Source organism: Aegilops tauschii, chromosome 7 (genome assembly GCF_002575655.3).
Source record: "Aegilops tauschii subsp. strangulata cultivar AL8/78 chromosome 7, Aet v6.0, whole genome shotgun sequence".
NCBI classification, from domain to species: domain Eukaryota; kingdom Viridiplantae; phylum Streptophyta; class Magnoliopsida; order Poales; family Poaceae; genus Aegilops; species Aegilops tauschii.
In genome coordinates, this window is record NC_053041.3 from 72,571,004 (window position 1) to 72,596,208 (window position 25,205).

General features: G+C 43.1%; 3 protein-coding genes and 1 long non-coding RNA gene across 4 annotated transcripts; 1 reads left to right on the forward strand and 3 right to left on the reverse strand.

Annotated features, from left to right (window-relative positions):
- Nucleotides 1-12,432: 12,432 nt before the first annotated feature.
- LOC109772731 (non-specific lipid-transfer protein A) lies at nt 12,433-13,256 on the reverse strand. Its single transcript, XM_020331430.4, has 2 exons — nt 12,844-13,256; nt 12,433-12,723 (listed from the first exon to the last, which is right to left on the reverse strand). The coding sequence occupies exons 1-2, from the start codon at nt 13,209-13,211 to the stop codon at nt 12,705-12,707; spliced, it is 387 nt and encodes a 128-aa protein (XP_020187019.1). The 5' UTR covers nt 13,212-13,256; the 3' UTR covers nt 12,433-12,704.
- Nucleotides 13,257-16,927: 3,671 nt separating this feature from the next.
- Nucleotides 16,928-17,393, reverse strand: LOC109772733 (non-specific lipid-transfer protein 1-like). Its single transcript, XM_020331432.1, has 2 exons — nt 17,013-17,393; nt 16,928-16,945 (listed from the first exon to the last, which is right to left on the reverse strand). The coding sequence occupies exons 1-2, from the start codon at nt 17,391-17,393 to the stop codon at nt 16,928-16,930; spliced, it is 399 nt and encodes a 132-aa protein (XP_020187021.1).
- Nucleotides 17,394-18,191: 798 nt separating this feature from the next.
- On the reverse strand, nt 18,192-24,743 carry LOC109772724 (protoheme IX farnesyltransferase, mitochondrial). The gene is made up of 7 exons (XM_020331422.4): nt 24,299-24,743; nt 21,446-21,575; nt 21,050-21,187; nt 20,791-20,924; nt 19,213-19,338; nt 18,902-19,005; nt 18,192-18,797 (listed from the first exon to the last, which is right to left on the reverse strand). Exons 1-7 carry the CDS (start codon nt 24,565-24,567, stop codon nt 18,418-18,420), a joined length of 1,281 nt encoding a protein of 426 aa, XP_020187011.1. The 5' UTR covers nt 24,568-24,743; the 3' UTR covers nt 18,192-18,417.
- On the forward strand, nt 21,855-23,158 carry LOC120969760 (uncharacterized). The gene is made up of 2 exons (XR_005764116.3): nt 21,855-22,420; nt 22,512-23,158. It is a non-coding gene; the product is annotated as an uncharacterized lncRNA (long non-coding RNA).
- Nucleotides 24,744-25,205: the final 462 nt, after the last annotated feature.

The following is a 25,205-nucleotide window of genomic DNA, read 5'->3' on the forward strand; positions in this document are numbered from 1 at the left end:
TCCTCCTCCTCCTCTTCTTCTTCTTCTTCTTCTTCTTCTTCTTCTTCTTCTTCTTCTTCTTCTTCTTCTTCTTCTTCTTCTCCGTTTTCCTCTTCTTAAACCTAGCACTAATTAACCTAAAACAAAACAGGAAAAAACTACACCTAAACCTAGCTATTCTTCTTCTCCTCCTCTTCTTCTAATTATTCTTAGTTTTTTTCATGACTAAACATAAACCTAAAACTAAACTAAACCTAAGACCAAACTAAAAGTAATCTAAACTAAACTAAATATAGAACCAAACTAACAGTAATCTAAACTAAACTAAATCTAAAACAAAACTAAAAGTAATCTAAACTTAAAAAACAAAAAAACAAAAAAAAGAGGAGAAGAGGGGTGCGGGCGGGGCTCACCTGCGGCAGGCCCAGGTGCGCCGGGCGGCGGTGTTGCTCGGCGGCGTAGGGGCGCTGGACGGGCGGAGGGGGCGCCGGGCGGTGGTGGCGACGGGGACGCAGGGCTTCAGGGCGGCGGGCTAGCACTGGCCGGGCGGAGGGGGCGCCGGGCGGTGGTGGCGACGAGGCCGCAGGGCTCCGGGGGCGCCGAAGCTGGTATGAACTCGACCTATCTTGTTTTTGTAAATATGATTAGTTCATCGTTCCTGATTCAGCCTATTATGAATGAAACATGTTTACAATAACAATTAGAGATTATAGTTGCTCGTGCCATGCTGAATTTGATAGGAGTTTATAATGGTTTACCTTGCGTGCCAACATGTTATTAAAATGGCTGTAACGTGGTATGATAGGATGGTATCCTCCTTTGAACGATTCGAGTGGCTTGACTTGGCACATGTTCACGCATGTAGTTGAAACAAAATCAACATAGCCTCCACGATATTTATGTTCATGGTGGATTATATCCTACTCATGTTTGCACTCAGTGTTGATTAATTTTAATGCATGTTCATGACTGTTGTCGCTCTCTAGCTGGTCGCTTCCCAGTCTTTTTCTAGCCTTCACTTGTACTAAGCGGGAATTCTGCTTGTGCATCCACTTCCATAAACCCCAAAGTTATCCCATATGAGTTCACCATACCTTCCTATATGCGGTATCTACCTGCCGTTCCAAGTAAATTTGTATGTGCCAAAACTCTAAACCTTCAAATGAAATTCTGTTTTGTATGCTCGAATAGCTCATGTATCAACTAGGGTTGTCTGTATCTTCCATGCTAGGTGGGTTATTCTCAAGAGGAGTGGACTCCGCTCCTCACTCACGAGAAAATGGCTGGTCACCGGGATGCCCAGTCCCATGCTTAAACCAAATCAAAATAATTGCAAACAAAACTCCCCCAGGACTGTTGTTAGTTGGAGGCACCCGTTGTTTTGGGCAAGCCATGGATTGATGCTTGTTGGTGGTGGGGGAGTATAAACTTTACCATTCTGTTTGGGAACCGCCTATAATGTGTGTAGCATGGAAGATATCGAGATCTCTCGGTTGTTATGTTGACAATGGAAGTATGCCACTCAAAATATTATTTATCTCTATTTCAAAAACTCGAGCTCTGGCACCTCTACAAATCCCTGCTTCCCTCTACGAAGGGCCTATCTATTTAGTTTTATGTTGAGTCATCATACTCTTATTAAAAAGCACCAGTTGGAGAGCACCGCTGTCATTTGGATCCATTACTATTAGTTTACATTGAGTATGACTATGACTGGATCTCTTTTACCATGACTTACAATGTCTAGTTAGTCTTTGATCTTCAGAGGTGCTCTGCATTTATGTTTTGCGGTCTCAGAAAGGGCTAGCGAGATGCCATCTTTTTATATCATATTATGATTGTTTTGAGAAAGTGTTGTCATCTGAAATTTATTATTATTGCTCGCTAGTTGATTATGCCATTGATATGAGTAAACATGAGACCTAAGTGTTATTGTGAATATGGTTAGTTCATAATCTTTGCTGAAAACTTGAATGATGGCTTTACGTATTTACAACAACAAGAGCAAACAGAGTTTGTAAAAGTCTTTTCTTTATCACTTTCAGTTTGTCAACTGAATTGCTTGAGGACAGGCAAAGGTTTAAGCTTGGGGGAGTTGATACGTCTCCATCGTATCTACTTTTCCAAACACTTTTGCCCTTGTTTTGGACTCTAACTTGCATGATTTGAATGGAACTAACCCGGACTGACGCTGTTTTCGGCAGAATTGCCATGGTGTTATTTTTGTGCAGAAATAAAAGTTCTCGGAATGACCTGAAACATCACGGAGAATATTTTTGGAATTAATAAAAAATACTGGCGAAAGAATCAACACCAGGGGGCCCACACCCTGTCCACGAGGGTGGGGGCGCGCCCCCCTGTCTTGTGGGCCCCCTGAGGCTCCACCGACCTCAACTCCAACTCTATATATTCACGTTCGGGGAGAAAAAAATGAGAGAGAAGGATTCATCGTGTTTTATGATACAGAGCCACCGCCAAGCCCTAATCTCTCTCGGGAGGGCTGATCTGCAGTCCGTTCGGGGCTCCGGAGAGGGGAATCCATCGCCCTCGTCATCATCAACCTTCCTCCATCACCAATTTCATGATGCTCACCGCTGTGCGTGAGTAATTCCATCGTAGGCTTGCTGGACGGTGATGGGTTGGATGAGATTTATCATGTAATCGAGTTAGTTTTGTTAGGGTTTGATCCCTAGTATCCATTATGTTCTGCAATTGATGTTGCTATGACTTTGCTATGCTTAATGCTTGTCAGTAGGGCCCGAGTGCCATGATTTCAGATCTGAACCTATTATGTTTTCATGAATATATGTGAGTTCTTTATCCTATCTTGCAAGTCAACAGTCACCTACTATGTGTTATGATCCGGCAACCCCGAAGTGACAATAATTGGGACCACTCCCGATGATGACCGTAGTTTGAGGAGTTCATGTATTCACTAAGTGTTAATGCTTTGGTTAGGTACTCTATTAAAAGGAGGCCTTAATATCCCTTAGTTTCCAATAGGACCCCGCTGCCACGGGAGGGTAGGACAAAAGATGTCATGCAAGTTCTTTTCCATAAGCACGTATGACTATATTCGGAATACATGCCTACATTACATTGATGAATTGGAGCTAGTTCTGTGTCACCCTATGTTATAACTGTTGCATGAGGAATCGCATCCGACATAATTATCCATCACTGACCCAATGCCTACGAGCTTTTCACATATTGATCTTTGCTTAGTTACTTTTCCGTTGCCACTGTTACAACTACTACAAAGCTGCTACTGTTGCTTTTGCCACCGTTACCGTTACTTCCATACTACTTTGCTACTAAATACTTTGCTGCAGATATTAAGTCTTCTAGGTGTGGTTGAATTGGCAACTCAACTGCTAATACTTGAGAATATTCTTTGGCTCCCCTTGTGTCGAATCAATAAATTTGGGTTGAATACTCTACCCTCGAAAACTGTTGCGATCCCCTATACTTGTGGGTTATCACACATGCTCACTGGTTAAGCTTATTCTCCTCCATCTTGTAGGCAAAGTACTGTCAGAGGTCTCATACCTCTCGACACGGGCATGAGTCTGAAATACTAATTTCAACTCTTGAAACATCTCATATGCTCCATGGCGTTCAAAACGTTTTTGAAGCCCCGATTCTAAGTCGTAAAGCATGGTGCACTAAACTATCAATTAGTCATCATATCAAGCTTGCCAAACGATCATAACGTCTGCATATACTCCTGCAATAGGTCTGTCACCTAGCGGTGCATCAAGGACATAATTCTTCTATGCAGCAATGAGGATAATCCTCAGATCACGGACCTAGTCCGCATCATTGCTACTATCATCTTTCAACTTATTTTTGTCTAGGAACATATCAAAAATAAACGGGGAGCTACATCGCGAGCTATTGATATACAACATAGATATGCTAATACTACCAGGACTAAGTTCATGATAAATTAAAGTTCAATTAATCATATTACTTAAGAACTCCCACTTAGATAGACATCCCTCTAATCATCTAAGTGATCACGTGATCCAAATCAACTAAACCATGTCCGATCATCACGTGAGATGGAGTAGATTTCAATGGTGAACATCACTATGTTGATCATATCTACTATATGATTCACGCTCGACCTTTCGGTCTCAGTGTTCTGAGGCCATATCTGCATATGCTAGGCTCGTCAAGTTTAACCCAAGTATTCTGCGTGTGCAAAACTGGCTTGCACCCGTTGTATGTGAACGTAGAGCTTATCACACCCGATCATCACGTGGTGTCTTAGCACGAAGAACTGTAGCAACGGTGCATACTCATGGAGAACACTTATACCTTGAAATTTAGTGAGAGATCATCTTATAATGCTACCGTCGTACTAAGCAAAATAAGATGCATAAAGGATAAACATCACATGCAATCAATATAAGTGATATGATATGGCCATCATTATCTTGTGCCTTTGATCTCCATCTCCAAAGCACCGTCATGATCACCATCGTCACCGGCTTGACACCTTGATCTCCATCGTAGCATCATTGTCGTCTTGCCAACTATTGCTTCTACGACTATCCCTACCGCTTAGTGATAAAGTAAAGTAATTACATGGCGATTGCATTTCATACAATAAAGCGACAACCATATGGCTCCTGCCAGTTGCCGATAACCATTACAAAACATGATCATCTCATACAACAATTTATATACCATCACGTCTTGACCATATCACATCACAACATGCCCTGCAAAAACAAGTTAGATGTACTCTAATTTGTTGTTGTAAGTTTTACGTGGCTGCTACGGGCTTAGCAAGAACCGTTCTTACCTACGCATCAAAAACCACAATGATTTTTCGTCAAGTGTGCTGCTTTAACCTTCAACAAGGACCGGGCGTAGCCACACTCGATTCAACTAAAGTTGGAGAAACAGACACCCACTAGCCACCTGTGTGCGAAGCACGTCAGTAGAAGCAGTCTCGCGTAAGCGTACGCGTAATGTCGGTCTGGGCCGCTTCATCCAACAATACCGCCGAATCAAAGCATGACATGCTGGTAAGCAGTATGACTATTATCGCCCACAACTCTTTGTGTTCTACTCATGCATATAACATCTACGCATAGACCTGGCTCTGATATCACTGCTGGAGAACGCTGTATTTTAAAAAATTTGCCTACGATCACGCAAGATACTGTTAAGATACGCTACAGTCTATTTTGCGGGGGGCAGAAAAAAAAACAAATACCATTAAGATACGCTACATTTGGATTGGATGGCGATGTGTTGTGTGTGTGTGTGTTTTTACGCGAGATGTGTTGTGTGTGTGTGTGTGTGTATTTTTTGACGCGAGATGTGTTGTGTGTGTGTGTGTTATATTGATTCAAAGATGTGTTGTGTGTTTGACTATGCATGGGCAGAAAAGAAAAAGAAGAACAGTACAGATCAGCCGGTCGATAGTACCTTTGTATTTTTTTTGGTACAAGATCGTTGCGTTGTCATATCTAATTTAGAAATCGATTTCGAAGTTTTGGTTGGGGCAACTTCTTGATTCTCCCCTGCAAAATAAAAACTTCTTGATTCTGATTTTGAAATCTCGACGCCCTGCTTCTGAATCATGCAGTTAGGAGGTCATCGACCTTGTAGCCGCATTGCTGCGCAGCTGCCTCGATCGGATGTAGTCATCAGCCATGACATGCCATTGCATTTGAGATCACAACAAGTTAATATAGTGCGGCTAGGCAACTTGGGCATTGGCTTGGCACAATATTAGACTGCTTCACAACAAAGCAAGGAGACGAATATTAGCCTGCTTCATGAGAAAGAAATCACATGCAACTACTATTTATCACTCCTGTTTAGTTACACGACGATGACATTTTTGTCCACATCTTATCCAGGAGGACGACTCGACTAAATTTGTTTAGGAGAAGTATGGGACAAGCCAGGGGTAAGTTGACTGGAAATTAAATTTGGGTCAATCGATCTGTTTCTAGCTGTTGGATGCGAAATGAGCGGTCAGGTTGTTTTTTCAACCTCTCGCATCATCTGCCGTTCATCTTCTTCCCTGAAACCTGAAACCACCGTCCTCCGCCACCCGCTCCAGCCCGGCTGTTCTGCTCGCATCTCGGCCGCCGCCCACTGCCTTGCTTCCTACGACCACGACCATCCCTCTAACCCCGGCAGACCTCCAACTCCGACACTGGCGAACTTGCACCCCCGCCACCCTAAGATAGATGAGGAGATTGTTGCCCCCTCTGCACCCGCCGCACCCCTAAGATGGACGAAGAGGCTACTCCGCCATGGCTGCTACTGCCTCCGCTGGCGGCCTCGATGCTCCTCCATGGCTGCAGCTTCCTCTCCACCGAATCGACTGACCCGAATTATAATTTCAGGCGACTGACGCTGAGCAAACTTGGAGAAGTATATATAGAACTCAAAGAGATATGCACGTCGCGCACATCTCGTACCCTACGCCTCGTGTGTCTCGCGCAAGGGTGATTGGTATCTCATGTTGGAGAACACAGTATTTCAAAAAAATTACCTACGATAACGCAAGATCTATCTAGGAGATGCATAGCAATGAGCGGAGAGAGTGTGTCCATGTACCCTCATAGACCAAAAGCGGAAGCGTTTAGTAACGCGGTTGATGCAGTCGAACGTTTTCGCGATCCAACCGATCCAAGTACCGAACGTACGGCACCTCCGCGTTCAGCACACGTGCAGCTCGATGACGTCCCTTGAGCTCTTGATCCAGTTGAGGCTGAGGGAGAGTTCTGTCATCACGACGGTGTGGTGACGGTGATGATGAAGTTACCGGCGCAGGGCTTCGCCTAAGCACTACGACGATATGACCGAGGTGTGTAACTGTGGAGGGGGGCACCGCACACGGCTAAGACAAATCTTCTTGTCCTTTGGGGTGCCCCCTCCCCACGTATATAAAGGAAGGAGGGGGGAGGAGGCCGGCCTAGGAGGAGGCGCGCGCCAAGGGGGGGCAATCCTACTCCAAGTAGGTTTGCCCCCCCCCTTTCCTATTCCTACTAGGAGAAGGAGGAAAGAGGAGGAGGGGAGAAGGAAAGAGGGGGCCGGCCCCCCAAACCCTAAACCAATTCGGTTTGGGCCTAGGGGGGCGCCACACCTTGCTTGCTTCCCTCTTTCTCCACTAGGGCCCAATAAGGCCCATAGACTCCCCGGGGGTTCCGGTAACCTCCCGGTACTCCGAAAAATACCCGATACACTTCGGAACCCTTCCGGTGTCCGAATATAACCTTCCAATATATCAATCTTTATGTCTCGACCATTTCGAGACTCCTCGTCATGTACGTGATCTCATCTGGGACTCCGAACAACCTTCGGTACATCGAATCACATAACTCCTAATACAAATCGTCATCGAACGTTAAGCGTGCGGACCCTATGGGTTCGAGAACTATGTAGACATGACCGAGACACATCTCCGGTCAATAACCAATAGCAGAACCGGGATGCTCATATTGGCTCCTACATATTCTACGAAGATCTTTATCGGTCAAACCGCATAACAACATACGTTGTTCCCTTTATCATCGGTATGTTACTTGCCCGAGATTCGATCGTCCCGTATCTCAATACCTAGTTCAATCTCGTTACCGGCAAGTATCTTTACTCGTTCCGTAATGCATCATCCCATAACTAACTCATTAGTCACATTGCTTGCAAGGCTTATAGTGATGTGCATTCCCGAGAGGGTCCAGAGATACCTCTCTGATACACGGAGTAACAAATCCTAATCTCGATCTATGACAACCCAATAAACACCTTCGGAGACACCTGTAGAGCATCTTTATAATCACTCAGTTACGTTGTGACGTTTGATAGCACACAAGGTGTTCCTTCGGTATTCGTGAGTTGCATAATCTCATAGTCAGAGGAACATGTATAAATCATGAGGAAAGCAACAGCAATAAAACTAAACGATCATTTATGCTAAGCTAACGGATGGGTATTTTCCATCACATCATTCTCCTAATGATGTGACCCCATTCATCAAATGACAACACATGTCTATGGTCAGGAAACTTAATCATCTTTGATTAACGAGCTAGTCTAGTAGAGGCATACTAGGGACACTTTGTTTTGTCTATGTATTCACACATGTATCAAGTTTCCGGTTAATACAATTCTAGTATAAATAATAAACATTTATCATAATATAAGGAAATAAAATAATAACTTTATTATTGCCTCTAGGGCATATTTCCTTCATCACATGCCTCCCCTCGGCCCCAGCACAAATCAATTTTGTCTTCTATGGCCTTAGGGCCATGGACGCGCGGTGGATCTCGGCCCTTGCCGCGAGAGGACTCCTGCTCCGTTTTGAGGTGTTTTTTGCTGTTTGTTTGGGGTTTATGTCCTGCTCTCCAAGACGAGGCGTCGACAACTCCTTAAAGTTGGAATAAGTTTCTCCTCGCCTACCCCTCGTTTTGGTGGTGCATCTAGCACCATCAGAGTGCGTGTGGAATAGGGATGGAAATGGAGCGGAAACGGACGGAAATGGGTGCTACCACATTTGTTTTCATATTTTTTATAGAAGCGGAAACGAATACAGAAACCCCGGAAATAAATACGGAAACAAATACAGAGCGAATACAGAGCGGACACGAAAACAGAAGTGGGCATTGACCAGAACTTAAAAACCCCTTGAATCATAGAGATACACATAAAAATAAACAAATTTAATGAATTGGTAACATAGCTACAAAATAATATATGATTATGTTAGCAACTTAGCTAGTACTACAGTAGTAGTGGACAATTGCGTGTAGGGTCTAGTTGAGTATGTATGTGGTAGTAGAAGTTGACTTTCAAATGATCCCTTATGCTCATCGTGTCATTGTGTGTTGTTAGGTGGTTGGGCTATAAAGCAACCATAAGCCTATACTAAAATCAGAAATTCCATATTCACGGAAAGGGAAAGTTCCGTTTCCACATCTGTTCCATCGAAAAACACTGTTCCATTTTTGTTTCTGTCTCCGCATAAAAATTTCCATTTCACTTTCATTTTGCAAATTTCCGTTTCCGTTTTCATATTTCCTCTCCGTTTTCATTTTTCTTTCGGAGAAGTGGAAAGGTTCCACTCCATTTCATCCCTAGTGTGGAGGTATGACTCCGACAGATCTCACATGATTCGATCGGCGTTTGTCTTCGATGGATTCACTTCGATCCGGTTTTTGTTCGTCTATATTCGTGTGTCTTCAGGTTGGACCCTTCGGTCTACACATCTCTTCATCGACGGCGGCGATTGTTGTTCTGGTGTGATGGTCCTATTGGGCCTTAACACGACGACTTCCCGATTGTCTACTACAACAAGGTTTGCCAGGGTCCGGTGAGGGACCGACGATGATGGAGGCACGCCTTTAGCTCGCTCCAATGCTTGTAGTCATCGCTAGATGGTCTGCGGACCTAAATGTATTTTTTTTACTTCTACTAATTTTTGTACTGCCTTGACAGATGATGAAAAGAGATATGCGTGAGAATAAAATTGGAGCATATTAATCGAGGAATCGGGATTTCCTATTCCGTGGTGTTGGATGAGACCACCTATTTGACGCCCACCGGCATCAACTTTGTTTTTGAGCAACCCCACTGGCATCAAATAGGAGAAGCTCCACCTAAAAACCAGGGTAAATGGGCTGGCCCACTCTGTCGGGAGCAGGTTTTCATTTTTTTCCCCTCTTTCGTTCATTAATCTGTTTTTTGAAAAATATTGTTGTTGTTTTTTACGGAGCTAGATATTTAAAAACTTATCAAAAACTAAAAATATATTTAGAAATTGTTCAATTTTTTTTTAATAAAAGTTCTGTGTATGTTAAAACACATTTGTTACATTTTTATTTTTTTTCATTTTATCTTCCCTTTTAGTATTTGTTTTAGTTATTAATCCACAAACTCCTTTCATATCTTTTTAATTTTTATTTTATTTTTCCATTTAAAGTTCAAAACATTTTTAAAATAAATTATTTTTAATTAACAATACATCGCCTAGCATATGCAACAAACACTTTTTAAACCAGGGGAACATTTTTAAAATCCAAGATTATTTTTTAAAAATTATAATTTTTAAATTAGGCTTTGTCATTGATGAAATTTTTATGTTTGTGGATAGTTTTAAAATTTCGGGATATTTCTAAAATTCTTAATCTTTTTTTTCAAATTTAAAAAAATAAATAAACTGCTGGACATTTTGTTGGATTTTGAATATTTTTTATAAAAATTGAGGTTATTTTTTAAGTTTGAAAGCATTTTTAAGTTTACAAATACTTTCTAAAACATGTGAAATTCTTCTTAAGAAATAAAAAATCGTCTCAAAAACTAGTCATGGCCTGCCCAAGAAGCGCTTCTGGCAAATTGCTTGGATACTTTACTCGGCACAACGGGCGACCGACATCGTCCGTCCGTGTCCGTTTTAGTCAAAGCGGATAAAAGCGTCAGCCCAATACAAAGACACATTCCCATTTTGTGTCCGCTTTGTGTCCACCTAAACCCATTTCGGACGTTTTCTATGTCCTCTTCGTCCGCTGCATGTGAGGTTCCCACATCTCTCTCTCCACCTTTATCTCTGTCCATGCCCCGACGTCACCATGCACTCACGCCGGCGGCCAACATCACCTCGCCTCCCCCACGCTGGGCCGCCGCCGCTGGACCGGTAGCGCCGCCGCCCCCCACGCCGCACCTGACCTCGCCTTCCCCACGCCCGGCCTCGTCGAGCTCCTGGCCGCGCTCACCCCGCCACTGCTGCTGGAGCGGGAGCGCCGCCGCCCCTGCGCCGCGCCCGGCTCCACGCAACAGCTGGCCGAAGTGGCAGTCTACGCAAGCAGACGTTGACCACAGCAGGTCCAGTGCAGCGCGGCCGTGGCGCCTGACGTCGGAGCCCGACGCGGTCGAGCCTGAGTTCGTCTGTGGCACAGGTGTAAGTGCGAGGGCGCATGCACGGGGGCACGTGCTCGGGAGCGCGGGCACGAGGGTGAGCACGCGGGGGCGGGCGCGGGGGCACATGCGCGGGAGCGCGGGCACGAGGGCGAGCAAGCGGGGGCATCCGCTCCCGTTGAGCACACCTGCAGACCCAAATTAAAAAGCGGACACGGACGGGCGGACGGACGATCCAAACGAACAAAAAACCGACGAAATCAACGTCCAAATCCGTTGAAGTTGCTCTAACAATTATGTCAAACAAAAGAGCAATTAATTAGAGGATACCCCTGAGTGAGCTATCATGGGACGGTCCCGAGTGGGCGGGGAGCAGTCTTACCAGGACACATGCCCAGCGCACGTTGAGTGGGAGCCTGTTACATTTCTCTCTCTTAGTTTTCGCTCTATTTTCCTTGTTTTCATTTTTCCCCTTGTAATCCCTGATTCTTCTTGGGCATTTCAGGCTTTTGGGTTTCTGCTGTTTTTTCATTTTTGGAAGGACAAGTACGCTGTTTAATGAAGTACAAGTTGCATCATTTTTTTTTCTTTCTTGAATACCCACGGGTGTGTGTACTATATACATTAGAGAAAAAGTGAGGATGAAGAGCCCCTCCACGTTGATGGTTACATTAACAGAAACCTAACCCTATCTTTACCGCGCAAGTTGCACTGCTTATCTATACCACTATATAGTGTACGAATAATTTAGAATAACAACCACTAGATGAAGCCTAGGCATCACTTGGGCTGCACTTCTCTAAAAAAACTTCGGCTGCACAGAGCCTAAATATTTCGAGGCTCATATCGCCTGGCCTGCGCAACAACTGTTCGCTGCTTCTCACATGCATGCAACAATGAACCATTGGCAATATTTTCAGACATAATTAGCGAAGGACAAAGCTGCAAATGACGTGACATTTTCTGTCCATAGAATGAGAATAATCACGAGCGCTTATTTAATGGCAATCAGTATGTAGCGTTTTGGACTGAGCCCTCTTTTGGACTTCCGGAGCTGTACCTAGCGATTGCATTAACGTTGAAGTCATATTCAACGAAAGCAAATCTGCCAAGTTAAGTTGCCGTCAATCACGAGTCAAGTAGGGAAAGAGACTTCTTAACAGTATCCTCCAATGGACGAGACTTGCCTGCGTCCCGCGCGTGCGCCCATCCGTGCTCCACAAAATAAGGCCTAGGCCCACCCGTTAAAATCAGGGGGATGATTAGATTAGGAAGGAAAAAAAACGGTAAGATGAAATGGGAGCATGGGAAGGGAGCAGGCAAGCGCGGATCCTCCTCCAATGTGTATGAGAGGGCGCAAATGATTTTCTTCTAAAAGTTGCCCGAGAGGGAGCTAATTACTACTTCCTCCATCACAATATAATATTATATTTTAGATATTTCAATATTTACTACATACAGACTAAACTGAGTGAACAAATGCACTAAAACGTATTTATATACATCCGATCCATACAAAAGTTAGAACATCTTATATTTGCGAATGGATGGAGTATTTTTCTAAAATTTTACGATGAACTTCAATATATTAATAATATGGATAAGATACAGATTACACGCGGACTAAGTTTCTACATATTGTTTCAGAGTAAACAAGTCCTACTTGCGATGATCTTTATTCCAAAAATCATTACAAGCTAGATTATTCTTCTGTTTACTCTTTGTGAAATTAAAGAAGGAAAAAAGAAAAGAAAGAGAAACGTAAATATGCCCACCACAAGTCGTGCAAGTCATCTTATTCGATGCTCTTTGTTGGGCGCCATGATTAAGCCGATTTCTCAATCAGTTCGCGGAATCCTGCAAAGGGACTAAGCATTTTTATCTATTCACCTTTTGGAAAACAAATTACGAACACGATTATTGAAGCATCTGGCATGAACAAAGTTTGGAGCACGCATGTTTTCTCGAGGTACGTACCGATAGCAGTCGAAGGCGTGGGCGGTCGGGAGGAAGGAGATACGGACGCCGCACCTGGCGGGGAGCGTGGCGGCGCGGCGGGTGACCACCTTGCCGGCGGCGAGCATCTCCTTGTGGATGCACGCGCAGAGGGCGCGCCGCCGGTCAAAGGTCGGCGCCATGTCCCTGATGTCGGCGAGCCCCCTGCAGCAGCGAGGCGAGAGCTTGTCCTCCACGCCGGCGACGTACCCGGTGCAGTCGCCGAACGCCGTCTGGGCGACGGCGCAGTCGGTGTCCGCCGGCCCCGCTTCGACGCCGTGCAGGCCGCCGAGCATGAAGAGTAGCGCGGCGGCGGCGGCCAGCGCCGCGAGGTAGCGGGTAGGCGTCATGGTGGTTGCGCTGCACTTGTAGACACGACTACGACTACGAGTGCGTGTCGACGTGCGCAGGGTATTTATAGGGAATGTTCTCGGGCGGAGATGGGAACGTTTATCTTCTGATGGATCGGCGCAACAAGTGCCGCTGGATTATGGAATTGCAGTAATTTGTAGGCTGTAATTTTCTTCTTCGTTTGGAACGAGAAATTTGATCGTATCTTTTTCCTTTTTGAAAAGGCACTCGAATTTATTAAACCAGACTAAGAGGACAAATGCATCAGGTAGTCCAGGGAGGAGAATCATGGTGCCTCAACTACCACAAATAGTTGAGGTTATGGTTAATCCTCGAATGTGTGACCCTTGGCCGGATGGCGGTACCTTTTCTTTGAGTTTGTGTTTTGAAATCAAATCCTCCTTGAGTAACGAAGCTCCGGTGATCCTACTGTCTCCTTGCGGCGGCAAGGTTAGTGTTTCTTGTCATGCGTACTCGATTTGTAAGATTTGATGTCAGGTACTTTGGATCGGTTCAGTGGTCAAATGGTGACGACCGCAACTCTAGGACACTGGTCCTTTGTACACGTGAGCAAAGACGTCTCAATTGTCATTGATAAGGTCAGCCCAGCTCCGGTAGAGGAGTGACGACATTGTCGTGAAGACAACTCGTTTTGGTGGTTATATTGGTTGCTCAATGGTTAGAGACCTTGATGTAATTTAATTATATTTGGGGTGCGTTTATACTTCTATTGAACTCTTTTAATAGATGCGTCCCCTTTTTGAAAAGTCAAGAGGTGCTATTACTCCAACTAGCCTTTTTTTAGGATAACTCCAACTAGGCTAAGCCTTAGCATGGAGTTACATAAATCAAAGCCCACACAGGCCCTGCCCCATGACTCATTTCCGCCGCCTACACACTCATGTCCTGGGCTTGCACTTGACGGGTGCACCTATGCCTCGCTTGGTGCGAGGTGGAAGGCAGCGATGTGTCAAAGACACATAGAGTGGGCCGGCCTAGTAGTGTGTCGATCGTTTCTTTTAATTTTCATTTATTCGTTCCTTTTTCCATTTTTCTTATTTTTCAAAAATATTCTAAATACAAACATCCCAGAGCTTAAACTTACCAAAATTTTCATTAAAATAATGAATTTGAAAAATGTAAACATAATGTAAAAAACTTTGTTAGTGTCAATTGAAAAAATGTTGATAACATTCAAAGATATGTTTGTGAGAGTTAAAATGTTGAACACACATTCACAAAAGTTTTTAATACATATTCAAAAAAATGCTCAAACACATATATTTGAAAAATCTCAATCATATATTTGGAAAATGTTAGATATGTATGAAAAAATGTTCCTGATATATAGAAAAAATGTACAATGTGTATGAAAAAAGTAGACATAAAAAATTATATTTTAAATTGATAATTATATATTCAATTTTTTTAAACATGTAGAAAAATATCCTCATGTATGAAAACAATATACAAGGTGTATGGAAACAATTAGAAATCAAAATAAATATTGAAAAAAATGTTGACCATGCATATGAAAACATTAAACATGTATGTTAAAATAAATCCTGTTGTATAAGAAAAATGTGGAACGTGTATGGAAAAAAGTTTACATAGAAACATAAGTTTAAAAATATATTAATCGAGTATTTATAAACGTTAATGGGATAAATAGTTATATGTATACCAATGATTTTAATCACATATTAAGAAAATGTTCAACGTCTATACAAATGATGTTTTAGATGTATATGGAAAATATTTCATGTATTTAAAAAATGTAATGATGTATAAAAAATGTTCATGTTCTATACGAAAAGATAAAGAAAAATCCGATGAAAACCATAAAAAACCGAACGAAACCAATGAAAACTGAAAAAGAAAAAAACATCAAAAGGAAAAAGGAAGAAACCAAAGAAAACCAAGGCAAAAGAATGGTAGCAATGTAAACCAAGAAAAACACAAAGGTGACGTACAAAACATAGAGAGAAACAAAGAAAACCAAAGAAACAAGTAAAAACCAAGAATGAAATAAGAAAAAATAAAGAAAAATAAAAAAAAAAAGAAAAGAAAGAAACGGAGAAAACTGATGAAAAAACAAAGAAAACAGGAAAAAAACTAGGGAAGGGAAAAGGCAAACCAAAAGAATAAACAAAAAAAAAAGAAAAGAAAACCCCAATAGCAAACACACCAAACACCGAGCGCAACCAGGAGTATTTGAATTCTTGTTTTATAGCCATAATGTTTAAGTATACTAAGTATGTGCCCGTGATTGCCACGGGGTCAAATATTTTTTGTAACACAACTAGCAAAAGAGTCCGTGCGTTGCAACGAGGGAAAAAAAATACCACACGTCCCTAACCCAATATTCATGGCCAAAGACGTCAATAGGTCCACGCCCTTTATCTGAACATGACATCCCATATGTGTTGCCGCTTATCTTCCTTCCCACCCTCGCCGATGGTGGTTCAGTGCTCACACAACCACAATGTGTTTGAATGTGCTCAATCCAAAGGAGTCTCTAATAAAATAGGTTTGTGTACATGAGTAATCTACTTTGTTAGGTTACCAAATATAAGAGATTGACTGATGCTTGTATATATTTGCTTCTCGATTGTGAATTTATTGCTATTTATTTTGTTATCAAATATGTATGACCGTGAATTTATTTCTATACCATAAGAAGGGGATGAAAATCCAGAAAAAATCGGTGGAGAGTGGAAGGCTGGACCAAGGGGTGATGGGAAGAAAAGTGAAAGATGGAACCCTAGATAATATAAACATTTTAGTAGATTAGTTCGTGACTGCACGTCTCTTATTACGTTTATGCGCTAAAATGGTAACAAGTTTTTGTATGCAATCGTCATGATTTACATGTCATCTTATTGTTAAACACTTATTTGGTAAGGATTTTTTGACTTACAAAAGATTTTTTGGTAAGTTAATAAAACGTGAGACAATTGATTCCATTTTAGGAAAAATCAATGAGAGTAAAATCAGACATGGGAGGGAAAAAATCAAAGAGAAGAAGGGAAGAGGGAGAACATATATAAGGAGGTTGGATGAACGAGAGGTGAAATGAGAACCTTATGGAAAATAACTTCTTAGCTCGAGCTCAAATGAGCTCGAGTGAACAGTAAGATCGAAAAAAAATCAAAAAAATCTAAACTTTCTTTGTGACAAACACTGGCAAATGTTCTAAGGAGCTTGCAAAATTTCATCATGAAATCATATTTGTGGAAGTCGTGGCAAAACAAACAAAATCAATGCTCCAAAATGTTTTTGAAAGTAGCATTAAAAGTATCGCTTTTTTTGCCAGCCTTTCAGGAATGTGATTCCATGATGAATGTTTGCAAGCACTGAAAGATTTTTTTTATTTTACTGTTCATCCACTGAGAAACTCCGCGTGACCGCGTCCGAACCTTATCTTCTTCTAAGCAATAGAGAAATCCACGAGACCAAAAGTAAAGTTTCTTCTCCCCTAAAAAGAAGAGTAAAGTTTCCTTTTGAACTCAAATGGAATGTGAAGCCAAGTTGGGTATCAACCATCACGAGCCAAAACGAAAAGGACATATAAAGCTTGCGTCCATTTCTATTGCTACAGTAACTGAGCAGAGAAAAAAATATTCTTCTGCCCACAATCCTCGCAAAAGAAAGGGAAGTGCAAAATAATTCGATTCTCTTCGATCGTTTAGGCCGTGATGATATATATGGTTCCTTAATCAGGCCACAGATCCTGCAATGAAACTTTATTTCAGTCAAGTACAGAGTTGACTCCTTGTTACAGCAGACGACGGACGTACCGGGAGGCGGGAGCAGTTGAAGTAGAAGTTGGTCGGGAGGAAGTCGACGCTGAAGCCGCACGCGGTGCGGAGGAGCTGGCCGCGGCGGGGGATCACCCGGCCGCCGGCGATCATGACCAAGTGCACGCACTCGCAGAGCTCCCGCCGCTGCTCCGCAGTGGTCGCCAAGTCCTTGATGATGCCGAGCCCCTTGCAGCAGCGGGGAGTGACCTCGGCGCCCTCGCGGCCGGCGACGTAGCCGGTGCAGGCGCCGAACGCGAACCGCGCGATGCGGCAGCCTATCGTGTCCGCCTCCGCCTCGGCGCCCCGGCCGCCGGCGAGCAGGAGGAACGCGACGACGGCGGCCATCGTCGCCGTCGCGAGGTGGCAGGCAGGCGCCATGCGGGGTCGGGTTGCACGTACCTGTGTTGATATTGATGGATGGATATAGGGATACGAGGGAACGAGTGTGCATGCTTGTGTGTGTGGCGACGAGACGTGCACAGTTGGGACACGGGAGTAATATTTATAGGGGAGGTTCCAGTGGAGATGGGGAACGTTTCTTCTCTTTGCTAATAACGTACCCATGGATTGATTTTCACACGTCGGCCGCAGTAATTTTTCTGCGTCAGTTACACAATGCACGCGAAGGTTAACTGTAGGAGACTTAACCAAGTCTCAGTCAAGTGATATAACGTGTAAAAAAAACTGAAAAACAAAACTTGCATGGATCTCAATGTAATAAGATCTCACAAATATTAGCATAAGTCTCACTCGACTGAGATTTAGCAACAATTTAACTAGGTAGCCAGGTAGGTATCGTAATGGGAGTTTACAGCCTCGTTCTGTTTTTTTTAATGCGAAAAGCGTTTCCAACTAGCAGTGAATTGACACTAAAAAACAACTAGCAGTAAATTGCCAAAAGAACAATACGCCTTGCTCTGTGTTATACATTGTGTCCTTCTCCAATGGTTAACTGAATTCAAATAGAACTTAAGTTCCTACAGATCCTTTGTTGGTGCATGAGTAGTGTTTATGTTTAGGTATAGATTACTCAAACAAAGGTCTTCTCAACACAGCCCAAATATATTTTATGCCCCACTTACAGGAGTGTGCGACGTGTATTACTTGCTACAAACAAAAAACGAGTAAGCATACATATTGCTTCTAGATAGCTCTGTATCAAGGTACTCTGAAATATCAACGGAGGAACATATATCAGTTTTATACTCGCGTGAGCCAAACAGCTGAATTTTATGTGTTGTTTCAAACAAAAACTGCGTTTATTATTCTCAGATTTTAACAACACAAAGAGGAATTCCCCTGGGCAGGAAAATTTCCTGTCAAGAGCGGACAAGACTTTTATGATAATAACAGACAAAAAGAAGGAAGATGAAGGCACAGCCTGGCTGCTGAGGTAAGGCTTTCAAAACTCATGAGCTTGTGGAGAGACGTACACAGGTACAGGTAAGAACGGGAATGGGGCTACAGAAGCATAGGCAACTGGAGGCCGTGATTGAGCACGCGAAGGTTTCGGATCTTCCCATTTCTGTCTAGCACTTTCTTCAGCACCAGGGAGAACCCCGGCGATCTCACTAGTCTGATGGATGTTATGCTCGTTCTGTTCGTTGGGCAGCCGATGCAATATAAGTCCAGCCATTAAAGCAGGAAGATACAAAAGGCTACCATGGAACATTCTTCTTGCACTCTTCTGGGTAGGATGCAGAACAAATGATAGGGCCCCAATGGCGAGGCCCGTCGTTAGAAGCGTTGCTTCAAAACTGAACCATTCAGATGTTAGACCCCCTACAAAGCATTAGTTCCTTGAATAAGAAAGATCCCAAGTTTGACCAGCTTTATTATGAACAGAAGCAAATGGAAACTAGAGAACCTGTATGATTAGTACTTACAGTTGTATGCAAATAACCCCAACGGCAGCATGTAGAGACAATTTCTGAGTGAAACCCATGCAGTTCTCTTACCAGTAGGATCAGCAAAAGAGAGCATCCGGTACCTGAATCAAAAAGTCAATCACATGTCAAGGATACAAATTAGGTTGGTTTCACACCTGTTAACATTTTGATTGATGTACTCCCTCTGTACAGCAATATAAGAGCGTTTAGATCACTACTTTAGTGATCCAAACGCTCTTATATTAGTTTACAGAGGGAGTAGCTTCTACAGTAGATCTGGTAATAACCGGTTGGAATAATTGAGTTACCCTCCAGCAAGGTAGTCGTCACGGCATAAGTACGCAAGGGCCATGAAATGTGGTAACTGCCAATAGTACAAAGCAGCAGGTAGAATCATAGAGTTGAGTGACACTTCAGATGCTGCTGCTGCCCACCTGTATCAAGATAAATAAGGGCCACATGCCGGTGTAAACATAATATTGCACAGCCACATTGATATTCATTCAATAAATAAACAGGAGTGCAACAATACACAGAATATATGCCCATGATACACTAAAAGCATGATATTCTACACCTGTACAGGTAGTCTATTAGAGCAATGCTACAAATACTAAAGGATTTATAAAATAGAAATGTAGGGAAGTGATTATGAATAGCGGGATGCTGTGGTCAAGGACAGATGTAAAGACATGAATTTACAGATAGAAAAACCATACACCCATTCCAGTTCGCAAATCTGAGTCATCATATTCATCTAATGCACCTTTTGCTTTAACTGCACCACAGTGCATCCCAGCCCCTAAAGACCTTCTAGTCCAATGATGCCGGCATTCCAGTAAAAGAAGGGTTCAGGTAACATAAAGAGTCGCGTCCGGTTGTAAATTTGCTTTCTCGTATCTCCTTCCTTTATAATGCCAGTGGGAGACTTAGAGCTTTCCTTCTCCTTGAAGTATTACCGGACTCCGAGCCTATAAGTGACCCCTTTTATTTATTTGCTTGCTTAAGATGTCACTATATGGCCTGAAACAGTCTCCAGGGCAGTGGAATCATCCAGTTTGATGCTTTATGTCAGCGGCTATGGATTTGAGAGTAGTTCATAACTTCAATTTGTGTGCTTAAGCTGGTAGGTCCAGATGTCTCTATGATATGTTGCTTTATTCTGATGAGTCTGTTATGGCCGTGGGTGCACAAGGCAGCAGGAAATAGGCTTATCCGTGAAGGCATCGGATAGCTTATGCTAGAGATAGGAAAGTTAAGAAAAGGAGTAATTATCCTTGTTGGATACAGTTGGGTCCATTACAAAAAGGCTAGTTAAATTAAGAAGAGTCCAACTGAACTAGGAAGGTAGCTATGGTTTGGTCTTGAGTTTAATAAACCATAAAGAAAAGGCACGCCTAGGCTCTAGGCAATAGCAAAATGCCTAAAGCTTAATTGCGGTTAATGTGCGCTTAAGGGTACGCTTTGGTCAGAAAAGTGCAAGGCAGTGGCAAAACTCACAATTAGCGCCTAGCGGCTTTTAAAACTTTGGTCTAAACTGAAATACGACTTGCGAATCAAGTTAGTCGTCCTACATAAAGGATTAGCATGTACCACATTTAATCACGCAATAAGAGAATAGTTTATCAATCTGTCATCCCCCTCATTTGTCCTCCCTAAGCCATGTTCTATCACCCAATCCCATATGCCGGGCCATGCACGATCTTCATGGCAGATTAAACCAGATTGTTCCAGTTGCCAGGCCATTAAATGACTAACCAGGGAGCACAATAAGAAATTAAAATAGGAGATGAAGAATATACACTCGCTCCACTATTCTACATATAAAGTACCACCTTCAACCTGCACCTAGACAATCCAGAAATGTGTCTTCAGCAGTAACATACCCTAGAAGTGGTGGAATGGCGCCAACAACTGCTCCCACCCATGTATTGACAGGGTGTATTTGCTTCAATGGAGTGTATACAAATGCATACAGAATGAGATTGGATGCTGCAAGCCCAGCAGCTAAGCCATTAGCCTGCACAAACCTTGCCAAAATTTCTCAATGTTTAGTTCCAATAACACAGCACTTTACCAACTTCAGTGGCCGTACACACTTCAAACAAAGTGTAAAGCAAGTACAGGCAAATGGCAGAGCCGAACCTTGCAAGCCAATAATGCTGTTCCTGCAGCTCCAACACTTGTAGCCCACATTGCAGCATGCACAGGACTAATACGCCCTGATGGTAGGGGCCGTCGCATTGTCCTTTTCATTTTAGCATCATTCTTTATCTCGAATACCTGAAAAGGATGTCGATGCACCAAGTTCATTGTCTCTAAGTGTGATAACCAGGTTTATAATGATATCTATATATCCCGGAATAATGTAAATATGTAAGAAAATCAGAATAACTTCCCAAAAACTGATATTGAAGTGTGACATTGTGTGACAAAGAACATAAAAGGATTGCAAGAATGTGAACAAAATGAATATTGGTTTTGTTAACTATCATGCTAAATTGCCAATGGTAAAGGCTACCCCAAAAAACAAGTACACACCTGGTTGAGAGTGTTGGCAGATGCTGCAACCATCATGGTACCAGTGCATGTATAGCATAGTCCAGCAATGTCTACAATGCTGCCACTCCCGAGCACGTATCCAGCCCCCGATGTTGCCACAACAAGTGCACTAGATACCATAAAAATGAATGTATAATCAATTGAAAGAAATGCAACAAGAGGACAAATAATTTGTCAGTCACAAGGAGTTCCAAGATACAAGACACAGACCATGGCAAATTCAAGATCATAAGATTGTTTGAATGTATTCCAAGGGACATATATTAACCCATATGTCCACTCTCCAGACACACATTAAGCCAAATCCCACATAACAATTTCACCAAAGAAGGCATTAAAACTAGCATTTTTCTTAGGGAGAATATAGATGGTTATGCCTACTGTCTGAGATATTTTGACTAATTAAATTTTGAGGTATTGTATCAAACTCTCCATTCAATTTATGCATTCTAGCCAAAAAGAAGTAATAATGGATGTTACATGGTACAGCAAACTTTCAATAGCCTATGACTCTGTTTTTAAGGCGTCTGTGAAGCGTCGCTTAGGCGACGCCTTAGCGTCAGGGCGCCCTCCGATGGCAAGGCGTCGAACCTGCCTTATACATCGTCGTAAAGCGTCCGCTTTAGATCCTAGGGCGTCTGAATCGTCCGCCTAGGCGCGTAGGGCGGCGCCTTGGGCCAGATCGGACGCCATGGGCTGCTTCCAGGCGGGAAAGAGTGGCCCACGCGGGAAGCTTTCGCGGGCTTTCGCGGGAAATATTGGGCTCGCGCGCGAGTGCGAACAGGTATAAGGCGAAGGGCGGGACAGAGAGGATCGAACCAATCGTCCAATCCACCCGATAGGGTTTCCTTCTCTCCTCTCTGACCTTTGGCGGCGACTCCTTCCTCTACAGCTCCGATCTGTGCCCCTCCTCGCCGGGCTCAGCTCTCCCTCCAACTCTGGCGCAACAGCAAGGTGTGGCTCCCGTTCTCATCTCACTTCTACCCCGGCCTCCTCTGAATTTTCTTCTACCCCTCCTAATACTCTGTTTCTTCCTGCATTGTAGGTAGATCTGTAGATGTGCTTGGCTGCTTGCCTGCTCCTCCTCTGCATCTGTTTGCTCCCAAATCTGCTTCTCCATCCACAAGGCAGCAACCCCACCATCGCTTCTCTCCTTCCCCATGCTTGTCTGCTTGCTCTAGTGATTTGGCTCTTCTCTCTTTGACGGTTGATTGGGTCTTTTCTCAGTGTTGCTGCAGCAGCGAGGTGTCCCTGCTCTGATGGATCCTAGGAGAAGAGCTACATCAGATGATCCAGTTTGGAAGTATGGGTTCTGGCCAGATTTAGAGAGGAAAGATTTACTCCAGTGTACATTGTGTGGCAAGATAGTCCATGCTGGAGTGAGAAGGCTGAAGCAGCACCTTTCTGGGGGTTGTAGTGATGCAGATATGTGTCCCGAGGCATCTATGGAGATTAGGATAGAGATGCGCAAATCCTTAAACAGTAGAAAGTTTAAAGCTATGGAGCGATATATTGATGAGAAGGATGAAGCTGAAGTTCAAAGGCGCCGTTCTGTCATATACAGAAGATGATTTGAGGCCTATGATTTGGCAACAACTAATTATGTTAATTGTTAAATTTCCTAAATGGCTGCCATCTGTTATATATGTATGTACAGTTTATGATGTCAATGCTAGTAGTTAAATCTCCTAATTGCCTGCCATCTATTATATATGTATGTGTCTAAGGCGTCGCCTCGCCTTATGCCTTAGCGCTTAGGCAGTGAGGCGCCCCCCCAGCGCCTCGCCTCGCCTTACCGCCTTAAAAACATAGGCCTATGAATTGCATTCCCGTTCTAAATAAGGGTATCATGTGGTTCAACAAACAATAGAATATAAATACCGTATGTGCAATATGAATTCTAAAGAGAACATACAACTGAACATTTGGACTACAAACATATGGGATATTGTTTCATATGAGGACAGATTGCTAGAAGTCGAGTGCCATTACAATATATAAAATCTGATGAATGGAAAAAACTACCGATACTAAACACCTTATGACAAAAACATACAGGAAATAATTAAATTATAGTTCATTTTTACCGCCATAAAGGTCATCTTAGCTTTTCAGGCACACTAAACCACCAATTGACCACTATGCATATATTGTCAAGGTGGACCGTCCAAGACAGTAATGATTTGGCAGCGGCCACTATCTACCATCTAGGATCGCCACCGCACGCAAAAGTTTTGGCCAGACCCTAATATTTCAGGACATGGTTCCAAAAGCACAACAAAACTGAATGGTGAAGCAAAAACAAGAACAAGAAGAAGAGAAGATGTCATGTGCCAAACAAACCTAATTATAAAGAAATCTACTGCATCACACCTCTGTTAAGTGTGTTAAGATAAATGGAATGCAGTTTTGCTTATCAAGAAATTTGGGGTTTCCATCGTTGTGGTTATAACAAAAAGAGGTGTGGCATGTCTAATCTGCAGTACACTTGTAATTCCATTTCTACAACATAAACAAAAGGGCTACATTAGCTAGTTTGTCACATAGCATCATATGTTTGCTGAACAGCATCAGAAGTTAATTTCATAGAGCCAGTATTACGAAGCCCAGGTTCACAATTCAGCACACTAGATCCTACAGCGCATAAACATTAAGGGGTATTAATGAGTTAGTGCTCAACTGTTACAGATCCCAAATCACAAAGTTAGTAAAATTCATTTCTTCGGAATTTAACCACAAGAACTGAAGAGCAGATCTTTATTTCATTCTGGAAAACATCAATTGTAAGAATAGAAGTCATCTTCTGAAGGGAAACAGAAGCAAATCGCACACCTGAGGCGGGCTTTGGAGAGCTCCCAGTAGCACCACCCGTAGTGCCGCAGCACGTCGGAGGCGGATCTGGCTCCCGATGAAACAGCTACCGAGGCGGCCGCCGTTTCAGCGACGATGGGCGCAGGGGAGGCGGCAGAGGGTACCGAGCAGGCGGCGCGCACCGAGGCAATGGGAAGAACAGCCGTAGAGGGGTGATGGATGGGATCAGCGAGCAAACGCGAGCGGAGAGCCCTCGCGGCAGAGGCTGCAGTGGCGGTGCCTCTCCACATGGCGGTGGAGGCGACGAGCGACGAGGAGGCTGGAAAGATCTGGTGGACGCTTTCGGCCAAAGAGGTGGAGCTGTCACATATACCTATAGTTGAGGGGCCTTTGCGACACCTCTATTCCTGAAGAATCTTCTGGTCTCGATCTGTCTGCAAATATTCACAAGCAACTATAACTTAATCAATTCAGCACCTATACATAACCGTTTCAGCACGCACAGAGCAATGATACACATTATCCCAGTAAAACAACCAGATCATCTTGTGTGCATGCTGAACTTCTACTATACAGCTAGCTTGGGTGAGTCAAAACAATTCAAGCATGCAAGTAATCTATATTCCATAATAAGAAGAGAAACATATCAGGCTAAGGTACCGGAATTGAAAAAACAAAGCAAGTGTAGACTGTTGTCTTCTGTCAAAATTAAATTTATCTGAAAAAATATCACACAACAATTTGCACACAAAATAAGATGGATGCTCTACTAGAACTGAAGTATACTGATGCTCCAAAAGGAAGAGTGCATTCTACATGATAGAAACTCCTAAATAGTTGTGAATCTTTTAACATAAGTAGAAACAAGCCACTAGACTGTACATAGGGGAGGGTACTGTTAACAACTTGGATTGTCCCAAACTGCAGC